The 12663-nt window shown below is 42.2% G+C and overlaps 3 protein-coding genes across 5 annotated transcripts in view; all 3 read left to right on the forward strand.

Annotated features, from left to right (window-relative positions):
- adora2aa (adenosine A2a receptor a) overlaps positions 1-6201 on the forward strand; it is a 16752-nt gene extending 10551 nt beyond the window's left edge. For both annotated transcript variants that reach the window (XM_008417237.2, XM_008417238.2), the window contains exon 3: positions 4378-6201. In XM_008417237.2, the coding sequence (XP_008415459.1) occupies positions 4378-5416 (1039 nt within the window). In that variant the 3' untranslated portion in view covers positions 5417-6201. The remainder of the gene's footprint in view (positions 1-4377) is intronic.
- A 2229-nt stretch (positions 6202-8430) lies between these two features.
- On the forward strand, positions 8431-11574 carry c8h22orf15 (chromosome 8 C22orf15 homolog). 2 transcript variants are annotated; one of them, XM_017306923.1, is made up of 5 exons: positions 8431-8558; positions 8640-8726; positions 10070-10192; positions 10458-10532; positions 10612-11574. In XM_017306923.1, the coding sequence occupies exons 1-5, from the start codon at positions 8534-8536 to the stop codon at positions 10719-10721; spliced, it is 420 nt and encodes a 139-aa protein (XP_017162412.1). In that variant the 5' UTR covers positions 8431-8533; the 3' UTR covers positions 10722-11574. The 2 variants fall into 2 exon arrangements, with proteins under 2 accessions (XP_017162412.1, XP_017162414.1); XM_017306925.1 differs by having other exon boundaries at positions 10461-10532.
- Positions 11575-11709: 135 nt separating this feature from the next.
- upb1 (ureidopropionase, beta) overlaps positions 11710-12663 on the forward strand; it is a 7918-nt gene continuing 6964 nt past the window's right edge. The window contains exon 1 of the mRNA XM_008417235.2: positions 11710-11967. Within this exon, the coding sequence (XP_008415457.1) occupies positions 11864-11967 (104 nt within the window). The 5' untranslated portion in view covers positions 11710-11863. The remainder of the gene's footprint in view (positions 11968-12663) is intronic.

Consider the following 12663-nt stretch of genomic DNA (forward strand, 5'->3'; position numbering starts at 1 on the left):
GCAGAGAGCATTGCAGAGAAGCTGTAGCCTTCAGCTAGCTGCCTAGCCTCCACCTCGGCGTTATGTTGCTTAGCAGCCGTGACACAACATGATTTAATGCAACACCGGCTGAATCAAGACAGGAAGCTGAGCACTTTGGTATTTCCTCACCAATGATAATGCATCTAGACTTCTTCAATTTTAATACATTACTAAAATATAAGGAGGAATATCAGCACAAACTCTTGTAAATCCCTGCATAAGGGACAAGATCAAATCTGGCGATTTTTACAAACAGTTTTCTCACAAAAATGAAATCAAAACCCAAAACTTACTGATAGTGCCAGATTTGAAACCCTACCTGGTGACAGAAGTAGCTCTTTTTCTATTAGATAATTGTGAAATCTAGCCTCTGGTCAGCTGTCATTAACAATGGAGTAGTTTGTTTGTTTCTATTAAAGGGGGTTAGAGGTTTGTTTATGAGAAGTCAGTGTTTTACCTCCAGCTGATAGCAGACACAGAGATCCCAGTTTGGAGAATCATAAGGAAGTTCTCATGAGCAAGTTAAGCGAAAAGTAAACAATATTCTGGATATTAACATAAAACTTTCCCTCTTACAGCCAGCTGTTTTTTGAACCCAGCATTATGTATTAATATGCTCAGTTTATCTGCAGAGCGTGTTATAATTTGTTGTATTCTGGCTCATAGAAGTGTGCACATACTCAAATTGCTGAGTAAGTTTTAAGTTAAGCATATTATTTTAATTGTGAAAATGTGTACTTGATTTGATCCATTCACAGATATTTGATGAGTAAAGCCTCTCAAAGCAGTTTAACAAACAATATAAATAAAGTTTTACATCCGACTCAGTGACTTTTTCTGGACTTAATTTATGTTTAATCTGTCAAGTATATTTCAGACAGATGGTGCTCAAAATGGGGCTGCACAGTGGCGCAGTTGGTAGAGCTGTAGCCTTGCAGCAACACGGTTCTGGGTTCGATTCCCGGCCCCGGTCTTTGCATGTTCTCCCTGTGCATGCGTGGGTTTTCTCCGGGTACTCCGGCTTCCTCCCACAGTCCAAAAATATTAACTGTCAGGTTAATTGGTCTCTCCAAATTGTCCCTAGGTGTGAGTGTGTGTGTGCATGGTTGTTTGTCCTGTGTGTCTCTGTGTTGCCCTGCGACAGACTGGTGACCTGTCCAGGGTGACCCCGCCTATCGCCCGGAACGTTAGCTGGAGATGGGCACCAGCAACCCTCCTGACACCACTAAGGGACAGGGGTGTAAAGAAAATTGATGGATGGATGGATGGTGCTCAAAATGTTCCAGGACAGTGGAAAATGTTCCTGTTGTCAAAATTCACATAATTTAAAAGTTTTCTTATTTTTACTGCAAAATCAACCCGATTATTAGAGCGGAATGGTACATGAGGACAGATAAGGAATCTTGCTTTAATTAAAAACCAAAAAGAAAAATTTCTCTCTGTTTAAAGAATAATTTCCCCACTATTTCTATAGTCTGGGAATGATGAAGACTTAGTGTTTTATCTAAACCTGACAGCCTTTTGTTTCTCTGGTTCCTCTGAAGGCTTTCTTTACTCCAAACAGCAGAAGCCTCACGGCTGGAGTATAAATTTAATTCCTGTATATAAAGATGAGCCATTTGTACCAGAGGGTTTTGGCCGTATAAGTGTCTCCAAAATTGGAGTTTCCCGTGGGACCATGTCCCCTTGGAGCAATCAGTTAAATATTGCAATGATTGCTTATACAGACACTAATCCCCCCCAGCGATTAGGCTCCACTGTAAAAACCCGATCAGGCGTCCTGCCTGCCGTGTTTCCCTCCGCTCTGCGCTATCGGTGTGGCTACCAGCCTTTTAGCTCCCTGAGGTCATGCCTTACCTCATGCTGTGGCGTCACCCTGAAACAATCAGCCTGACCTCAGCGACGCATTGAAGCGCTCTGCCTTCCTGTCCCACTGACTCACACAGACTGTTTTCACACAGCCTCTTCCTCCTGCTGAGGATGCTCTACGTGAGGGCTCCTCTGTGTTATTTTGTGCATCCCTGGCGGGACGGGGGGGCTCTGGGGGCTTGTTTTTGCAGCATTAACCTTTTGCACTTTAACATCTCAAGAATGTGATAGAAACAATCTCAGCTGCTCTCCCACACTGCACAACAGGCTAACTCAAAATAGACTCCTTCCTTTGAGGAATCCCGCAAAACGTTGTAGTTTATCTTTGTCTCTTAGATTGGTTTCCGGGAGAAGAGGTGCTTATACAGGAAGAATAAGTAAACAATAAATCAGGCAAAAGTGCTGTTTATATATTATCCATGTCTGTGTTTAATTAAGCCTCAGATAGGATGACTTTGCAGTTTGTTCACATCATCCCTTAAGAAACTTTTATTTGAGGCACACAGCCTGCTATTCTGTTGAGGGCTTTAACAATGAATCCAGCCATTGTTGTCTTTTTGATATGAGTGAGCTGTAAGCTTTCACATGAAAAATTATTTTTTATCTTATATTTTCAAGTGCCCTTAATACAAAAAAAAAAAAAGATACACTTCCTTTTTGTGTTATCAAACTGACAGTAAAAGAAACGTTTGATGAATCTCAATTATGTGTAAAATTATTCATTTCAAATTTAACCCGTCTAATTAGTTTATATTTTGGGAAGTTTTCTATATTTTTTAAACAAAAATATTTCGTTTAGCACCGACAGGAAGCTACAAAGCAGATGCTAACTGTAGCAGCGTTAGCATCCAACAGTTAACTCAAAATGTGTGTCTCTTTTGAAAGGCTGGTACTTCTGTGGTTGTGTAATCAAATGTTGCCTTTGTCTTTGACTCTGTCAACACTCAGAAACATTTCACACTCAAGTTAAGGATGTCTGAAAAAGAGCTATGGTTTGGTGTTGCGTTGCTAAGTGTTCCGTTGCTAGGTGTTGCGTTGCTAGGTGCGCTACACAGGCTGATGATTCCTGTAGAATTTAAAGACTGCAGGAATATATTGGCAGATTAAGGTTGAGCAGTGTGTGTGTGTCACCGGCCTAATGCTATGGAATGCTATGTCTGACATGCTAACACTGCAAAAAAAAAACAATTTTTGGTCTAGTTTCTAGTTCAAACATCTTAGCACACTTTAAATAAAATAAAACAAACTTACAAGTAGATTTTCAGCAAGACAAGCTACTTGTTAGAAGTGAAACATATCTGAAACTAGTACTTTTTATTAATGTCAAAGAAATATTGACTTAAAACAATCTCCTATATCTCGCTGAAAAGTTTTTCTTATTTAAAGTGTGTAAAGATATCTGCACTAGAAACTCGACAAGAATACTTGGTAGGATTTTGTGTTTTTGTAATGAACATGTTTCATACCGCCAGCTTTCTCTAAGTTTGATTTGCAGTCATATTGAATGTTGAGTCTTAGGAGGTAGTCAAAGACCAGCAACTTTTAACAGTCAGAAATCTGACAATATATACATTTTCAACTAGGAATCTGGATGAAAGGTTTACTTCTGTCTCCACGGACACCCCATCGAATCCTCCTTTTCTGTTCTAAAACCATTTGGGTCAGCTGTTTTACTCCATCCAATTTTTGAAGTCTTACTTGTGCCACTTACCTCAAAGATAGAAAGCCATTTTGCCTTTGCCGTCATTGCATCATGAGAGAGAGACAGATAGAAAGAGACAGAGAGAGAGAGAGAGAGAGAGAGAGAGAGAGAGAGAGAGAGAGAGAGAGAGAGAGAGAGAGAGAATACCTTGTGGAAAAAGTTGTGGAAGCCAAATTTAAGCAAACTTTTCAGACTTTCAAAGCTGTTGTCACAAGGCCTTGGACTTTTGCCGCAGACATTTTGAACTTCTTATGACTGTTTTGATTTTATCCTTGAGGCCCACAAGGTTACAACTTCACTGGAGACTGGAACTATAAGCGCCACTTCAGCCAAAGTTTTTAAATCAGTGAACATTTCTCTAATTGAAGTGACCAGCTCCTGCTTAGCGAGATGCATTGAGTACGGTGTGCAGTTCTGAAACAATGCTCAAATGTTCTCATGGGAATCTTTTTTTTGATTGAGTTAAAAGTTGAAAACGTTTGCATGTCTGCACCAAGTGCTCTGGTGTGTGAATTGTGATCTATGAAAATGACAGATGGTCTTCAGATGTTTCCGTCACTGTTTGGTGCCAAATCTATTTTTATCTCTTTTGTTTGCATTTTGAAGCTGTACTTACAACCTGGTTACAATCCAACCGAATAAAAGGCTAAATATCTTAAAAAGGTGTGACTAATTTTTAGCAATGCATCATGTCCTGCCATGAGATCTTGTCACACTGCTGGTTGACATCATAGGACCAGACAGTTGAAACTTATGCTTAATGTTTGCACTTTCTCTTTCTGCAGGTACAACAGCTTGGTGACAAGCCAGCGGGCTCGAGGCACCATCGCCTTTTGCTGGGCTCTGTCAATCATCATTGGTCTGACCCCCATGATGGGCTGGCACAAGTTGTCCAACAGTACCGAGACCAACAACAGCGACAACGAGACCTGCCGACCTGGCCAGATGAAGTGCCTGTTTGAGGCGGTAGTGAACATGGAGTACATGGTTTACTTCAACTTCTTTGCTTGTGTACTAATCCCCCTCCTGCTGATGCTAGCCATCTACCTGTGCATCTTCATGGCAGCTCGCCACCAGCTCAAGCTTATTGAATTGGAGGCCTTTCGTGGAGAAAAGTCGCGCTCCACTTTGCAAAAGGAGATCCAGGCTGCCAAGTCTCTGGCCATCATTGTTGGGCTGTTTGCCATCTGCTGGCTGCCTCTGCACATCATCAACTGCTTCACCCTGTTCTGCCCCGAGTGCCAGCGCCCTCCTATTTGGATCATGTACTTGGCCATCATCCTTTCCCACGCCAACTCCGTCATCAACCCCTTCATCTACGCCTACCGCATCCAAGAGTTCAGGCGGACCTTCCGAAAAATCATCCGGCGCCACATCCTGGGCTGGCATCCGGTGCTGGACAGCAGCGGCAGTGAGCGCAACTCCACACACACCACCATCACGGACTCCATCAGACTCAAGGCCAACGGCCTCAAGTTGGACCTCTTTACCGAGCTCAGCAGGAGCAGCAGCGGTGAAGACTTCAGCAGCCGCCCCACTAGCATCTCTCCTGTAGGGGGCGGCCTGGTGGCGGTCTCTCACCTTCCTCTGTCAGTCATCATCTCCAATTGTCCTCAAGCTGGGATGTGTACACTGCAAGCCCTCAGGCAGACTGATATCCCACTGACCCGCCATCTGGGCTTTGGGGAACGAGAGCATGGCCATGCGGGAGCAGAAAGTCTGGAGGATAAAGGCAAACGGAACATCGGCTCGACGCAGGTTTCGCCGCTCTTCGCCAACCAGAACAGGAAGAATTGCTTTTGCGAGCCACAAAGAGTGTCCTGACAAATACACAGGAAGGATGAGGGGGAACTAATTCAGGAGCCGAGCGATCAAATGTCCTCCGGGGATTGGAGAGGAGATGGGAGCGGTGATAACGGATAACAGGCAATAAATGTCACAGAGATAAATTAAACACACTGACTGTTTTTATGTAAGCCGGAGGGAAGAGTCTATAAAGCACCGCTTGTGGTCTGGAGCGCTCAAACTGCCTCTTCGCCTCCAACACAGAGGACAATGATTTAAATCGATGAAGCAGCTGACACATCCGTCTTCAACCTCAAGGTCCTCTCGCAGTCAGAAAAGGTTCGTTTTAGCAAACGAGACCGACAAAACGCTTTTGTATTTACTTTACAAATAAGTTGTGGTTGTTGAAAATGCACTTTGTCTCGTTTAAACTACCTGACCCAACCCGGGCTGTTAAACTTTCTCGAGCCGTCTGTGGAAAATATCGCTTTTCAAAACTTACGAAATAAGAATATATAGGGCTACACATGAATTTCACCTTTTCTGTACTTTTGCCTTCATCAATGCCAACATTTGTCACTGAGTCACAGACGTCCAGTTTTATTTTGCACCTCAGGGTTTCCAACAGTTCAGACTGGTATCCTTCTCCTTATTTTGTCCTCGGGTCAAAATGACCCGAGATCTCTATATGTTTTCCTCATATACAGAAAATGAGGACAACAGGAGGGTTAAAGCCAAAGGGGGGGAAATGGGATAATGGAATGCTGAAATGGAAACTGATGTTAGTGTTTGCTCAATGAGGCTTTGACGTGTTGTAAAAATTTATTCAGATGTAAAATAAAAAAAGTAATTTATCATTATAAACGATTGCATTTCGAATGTGTTACACTCTGAGTGTCTTGCAACTTGAACAAACACGTCGTGATGGGTTTGTTCCAGAAGAACCACTGTTATATTGTTCTTGTGTGTAGGTTTGCATAAAAGTCCTGCCTTTAAATAGATGCTCTGACAAAAGAGTAACTAAACGCTACAATGGCCCCAAAGTGATCCCACGCATTATTCAGTGCAGCTCCAGGCTTTCCTGCCTTTTATCTGGAACATGTTTCATATCAGATTTGGAAGCCCAACAAACTGAGTCAGAGCTCTTCGCTTGCCTATGCTGGGAAACGGTTAGTTAGGGCCTCCAACTATCTCTGGACTTCTTTATTTTCCCAGCTTTTATCACATCTCCCCTGTGGGTTCAGGTTCCCTCTTCTTTTTGAAAGCTTCTCCGGGATCTTTAGGACTTTTTTCTTCTATAAGTCATTCATCAAGTCCTTTGAGACGTCATGCTCTGCTGCTGACCTGCAGAATCTCCTCAGCTGGATCATCTGACAGTTTGCATCAGAACGCCACATTGTCAATATTAAACTTATTAATACAGTAGCCTTACACACAGGAATACAAAATAAACTGGTTAGTGGTTCTTTCTTTTTGTTAGGGTGCATGAACATAAGGTACGTAGAGTAGAGATGCACAATATTGGATTTTGATATACGATATGCCGATATACTTGGCCGATAATCGATATATTCCTATACTTTCTTACTGAGACTATATGACTTTCTCTACTGAGGAGTTAAAGTACTCCGTTATCTTTGTCCATTTATCCTGTTACCAAATGCAAATGCTAAAAAGGAGGCTGAAAATGATGCAATGCCTTCAACCTGCATCATGTCTAATGTCAAATTTATTCATGACATCTGCTCTCTCTGAGACAGTGACAACACTCAAACTGCAAATTTGTGAAGTCTTCACAATTCTACAGCTAATATCGGCCGATACCGATACCATGCTGATGACATCGAGTCATGATAAAAAGAAAGTACACCCTCTTTTTAGAGGTTTTATGTATCAGGGAAAAATAACATCTAAGCTAAAGTGTAGAAAAGACCAAAACAGGATCCACCTTGTTCAAAAGCCACAACATGGGACACAGATCCAACTGAGGGATTCTTCATAAGCCACTCCCCAACCAGAGGCAAAGTGTCTTACCTGGACTAAAGAGAATAGAGACTGGATTATTTTACAGTAATCCAAAGTCCTATTTTCAAATAAAAATAAAACACAAACAAAAAAAACATTTTTGTCGGTTTATTTAGAATCCAAGGTACCTGAATCTGGAGGAAGAGTGGAGCTTCCCTCTGCTGACAAGCATTATTTTCATTTTCAAGTAGGACATGATACTGACCCATTCTGCCAAAAGTACAGACCTGCTTTACTGACCATGATTTCACAGTCATTGTCTATGGAGTCTATAGAGCTGGTATTCAGCTCCGGGCCTCCATAGGGCCGATGATGCAGCTTTAAGATCCGTCTCTGGTCCAACATGCCTGAACCAAATGGCTGAATTACCTCCTTACTTTGCGCACACAAACAGAAACAATTGACTTCCGTTTACTAGTTTTTGCAAATAGCACCCTGTAGGCCCAAGTTCTGGAAGGAAGGAAAGGGAAAAATATCCTCTCTGTACACCTGGTCCTGCAGTCTGGTCCTGGAATGTTTTATGGATGAACCAAACCAGACTGTACAAACACAGAACTTACTGAATCATGGCAGAGCAGACGATGAGGAAGCATAGCCTCTGCTGGGCCTTCTGCTGAACAGCATCTGTGTGCTAGGATCATCTCAGGTCAGGAGAAAGGTTTGGTTCCTCGGAACTGGAAGTGATCTACACCAGACACGCCGTAGTTTAGGACTGTTGTAATGCTATACGGACTCTTTACCCAGCAAGCAGTGAAACTATAAAGTCCATTTTTTCCCTCAGTCTTGGCATCACTGTCCAGTAAACATTGGTGAGACGCAGAGAGCTAGACTCTCTAGAGACTCCATGGACACGAGCATCAGCAGGTCTTTGTCTCCTGATTTACAAGACTGGAGCTTTGTGAAGAAAAAGAAGAGGTGAATTCAAAGAAGTGTGTGCGTGTGTGTGGTTAGCTGGCACATTCATTCAATTTAGCACTGACTTTGTAGGAAATAAAAAGTAGACACCACAAGAGGGAAGGGTCTTATGTGTGGATTTGGTGTCTGTTTCTCCAAACGTCCTGGACTCTGGGTTACATTTCAGCTCTTGGTTGAGTTGGAGCTGTGGAGCCGAAACACAGTCGGCGCTGGAGGATGTTTGTCACTGTCCTGTTTGGAGGTCAGAACATTCCCTACACTCATTTTGAGCCATTGTTGATTTCTGCTGTAAGTGGTTTGACGAAGGAGCTTATCTTGGCAGACGGCAGGATGGAAATGTTAAACCTAAACTGTAAACTGGTCAACTTCATTCATCACCTGAAGGAAAAGTGTGGTCTGGACTTCAAAGGTAACTGAACGGGTCAGTCATGGCTCTAAATTTAACTATTTAACATGAACATTTAACCAAATAAACTTCTGTTTTTAACTTTCATTTTCATTCAGGCAGTAGTTTTTGTACTCTTTGGGCTTTTTCTATTTTCTCATGTTACAGCCAAAATCTTCAGTGCATACTGTTGGGATTAATGTGTAAAACAAACACCTGTTAAATGATGAAGAAAAATTATACATATTAGAAAATTTGTGGTTGGTTCCCTGAGTCAACAGAATCTTATTTTACTGCAGTTACAGCTCCAGGTCTGTGGAGTTTGTTTATACCAGCACTGCTAGAGACTGAATTCTGCTAATAATGCAAAATAGCAGAAACTCAGGAAGCTTGGGTGGAGAGCGTCTGAAAACATCAATTTCTAAGTCTTGACACAAGTTTTCAAGGAGATTTGTGTCTGGACTTTGAAAGTGCAACTAACAGAAGCTGACCTGTTGACAGATTCTTCCATCTGAGCGATGGATCGCAGACATTTTCTAGAAAAAATCTGGACATTTCTGAATTTGAAAAGTCGGACATTTCCTGAAAAAAAAAAAGAAGTTAGTATAATTTCAGAAATGTTCTTGAAAGAAACAAGAAATTCCTGATTCTATACTTTTTCAAGAAAATTTCTGAGATTAGTATCAAAATTTCAGATTTCTTTTTCTTTTTGCGAAACTTTCCTTTCTGTTTCTTACTACAACGGTAATAGAGCATTGTATATGACAGAGAGCTACAGATGGAGAGGCAGAAAGCTCTCAGGGACAGAAAACAAACAAAAAACCCCGCCAGCATGCCTAGGTGGGCCCCATATGGGAGAAAGGAGGGCAGACCATATGGGTCCCATATGGGTTTGTCAGCGGGTTCCACGGTGGCCCTACATGGGTTTTCCCATGTAGGATCACAGCCTACATGGGCCCCTCATGGTGGTGGGCCCACATGGGTTTTCCCATTTAGGGCCCATGTAGGCTGTGATCCTACATGGGAAAACCCATGTAGGGCCACCGTGGAACCCGCTGACAAACCCATATGGTCTACCCCCCTTTCCCCATATGGGGCCCACCTAGGCATGCTAGATGGGAAAAAAGCCACAAAAAAAAAACGAAGAGGGACCAGGATAAAGAAGCCATGAAAAGTGTCCCCCCCCCACCCTCCTAACAGTCAGTTGGTAAGTCATTTCAGTCTATCAAGAGGAGTTACAGCATCACTACAGGTGATGCTATAACGTGTCCGCATAAACCTGTACCTGACAGTCGTATATTTCGTTAACCTGAACTTAATATTTGAAACATTTTCGGATGGTCCTCAGCCGAACCTTCCCTCCGCAGAGCGCGTGGAGCTGATGGACAGCGGGGGCCGCGTGATGAACCTGGAGCCGCTGCAGCACAGCGGGGCCCCGGCCAGCAGCGTGCTGGCAGCCAGGCGGCTCTACGTCCTCCTGCGGGTCTGCCGTGAGTCCGCCTCGCCTGCTCCGTCCATCAGCGCATCCTCAAAGGAACAACTGCTCAGATCTGCAAAGCTTTCTCAAAGCTGGATCAAGTCTGAGCAGACTTATCAGATTCCATCGGCATTAGATCGAGAACACAAACAGAATTAGGATTAGAGGTTTCATCCTGAAATGAAATACTGCACGTTTCTGTTTGTTTTTGAAGTCACGTGATGCAGAAGGGCAGCAGCTCACTTCTATGGGTGTTTATGGTTTCATTTTGTTCCTAGAAGGAAGTGAAGAATTGGGGGGTTGCAGATATGTCTCTCTCCTGAACAACACCAAGAGCCACCCTGAGTTTACAGGTGATGAAAACTACTAGCGGCTCATTAGGTCCCCCTGCTGGCCAAATAATTTTGTGACATCTGTTTTTTTTTATTGCAGAACTGCTGAAGAAACTATCAAATCCCAACAAGGAGACAGAGAGAAAGGTCAGAAGAGCGCGGACACAAAGGAGTAAAAACATCTCAACTGTCAGGAATAAGAAATCTTGAATATTTATCATTTCCTTGACTACTTAATGAATGCCTTATTGTTCCTTAGCTTGTTGGTTTTCACATCAAAAAGTGAACTATCTCACAGCATGTTATTAATCAAAGCCAACAGGTTAAAGAAATGTTTCCACTGTCAGTAATCGGCTCTGTCAACCAACATGTAATGTACCGATTTAGATGATGAAAGACGTTTATATTAACACCAACCAAAGTCTAATGTCTATTTTGCTTTCAAGATTCACTCTGTTAGATTCACTGTTAGATTCACTCTCCTTACAAGACTGGAGCTTTGTGAAGAAAAAGAAGAGGTGAATTCAAAGAAGTGTGTGATGTGCTGAGTTTTTCCAAAACTCAGCACATCTCACACTGTCCAATCACTGTAATATATGAAAGTTTTCTGATCTCCCTCTCAATTTATGCATACTTTTTAATTTCTGCTGCTGTTAAAATGAACGCCTGGCTCCACGTTGATGCGTCTCCTTGTTGTCGTGTCATGACAATAAGAGACTAATGTCCAGTGAATCTCAGTGTCATCCATTCAGAGTAATGTGACTGACCAGCAGCAAGTAGAGCAGGTCTGTGAAATGGGAGGAAACTTTTCTGGTCGTCTCATTTTTTCTCTCACTGCAGCTTTAAATCATTTTAAATATGTCTGCACCAGCTTTGCATATCAAGAAAACAAAGAATATTGCCCATAATATAGGTTTTAGGAAGGAATATTGTGATTTATTATTATTATTTATTGTCAACATGCTGCTAAACACAATTTGAAGAACATAAATTTTCAGACTATTATTTTAAAGCAAAAAAAAAAAAAAAAGAGACAGAAATAAACCGTTTCATCATAGCAACGAATGTAAATAAACACCCAAATATTCTAGCTTTTATTTTTGGCTGAGCCACACCAAGATTATCAGTGGCCCCCATCCTGCCACCCCTTTCCAAAACCTTCTAGAGACGCCCCTGTCCGCGCCTCCAGTTCTCCGGTCAATGACCAGCTGCGGGCGGCTGCCCTCAGTCAGAGGCTGCTGCTGGGGAAACATAGATAAGCTGCGCAACGAGTGAAACACGAGCAAACAGAGACAGTAACCGCAGGACACGAGGCGCTGCCGAGGAGGTGCAAGCGCAAAGAAGTCGCAAAAATGTCCGCATGTGAGTTTGAGTCGCTGGAGAAATCTCTGGAGTCCCACCTTCCGGAGGCCGAGCTGGCGGAAGTGAAACGTATCCTGTTCGGGAGAGACACACCGTGAGTTCTTCGTTTATTGCATTTTTGTTCATGTTGCTAATAGAGCTGTGATTTTAACTTTCCGCTTGTTGCTGGTAAATTATTATTCTGCAGGCCGGACTTTGGTCAGGCCCATCAGAGCTGCGAAACAACACAAAGGGAGAATGAAGACTTAAAACGTTCAAATAATATTAAATCATAAGTAGGCGAATGATATGAACTCATTTGTTGGCACCGTTGGTAAAAACGTGCAAAAACTCTTTTGTTGAAGCTGCATAATTTCACAGTGAGTTTCTTCTAAAAAAATATCACTAAGAGGGAATAGCCCCATATTAGCATAATAATTGTTTTAACAAAATCTCCCTGCTAGTTACTTAGTACCTCTCCCACCAACAGGAAAGAAGCATAACAGAGGCGGCTAGTTACATTTACTAAAGTAACTTTTTTTAAAAAGTAGTTTTTAGTCCACCACAGTTTTGGCTCCTACTTGAGTAATATTACTTGAAGTAACTTTAATCTGAGCCAAGTACAATTTCTGCCTCCTCTACACACTAATGGGTATAAAGAGTGAAGAAAACAGACGTTTCAACCAAAAATGCACCAAATGCAATTTATGTCAAAGTGAGACCTCTTGTTTGTGTTGATTTAATGGTATTTTCCATCTGCCGAGTCAGGATAAGCTATAGTGTCATATATATATATATATATATATATATA

Source organism: Poecilia reticulata, linkage group LG9, assembly GCF_000633615.1.
Source record: "Poecilia reticulata strain Guanapo linkage group LG9, Guppy_female_1.0+MT, whole genome shotgun sequence".
Taxonomy (NCBI): Eukaryota; Metazoa; Chordata; class Actinopteri; order Cyprinodontiformes; family Poeciliidae; genus Poecilia; species Poecilia reticulata.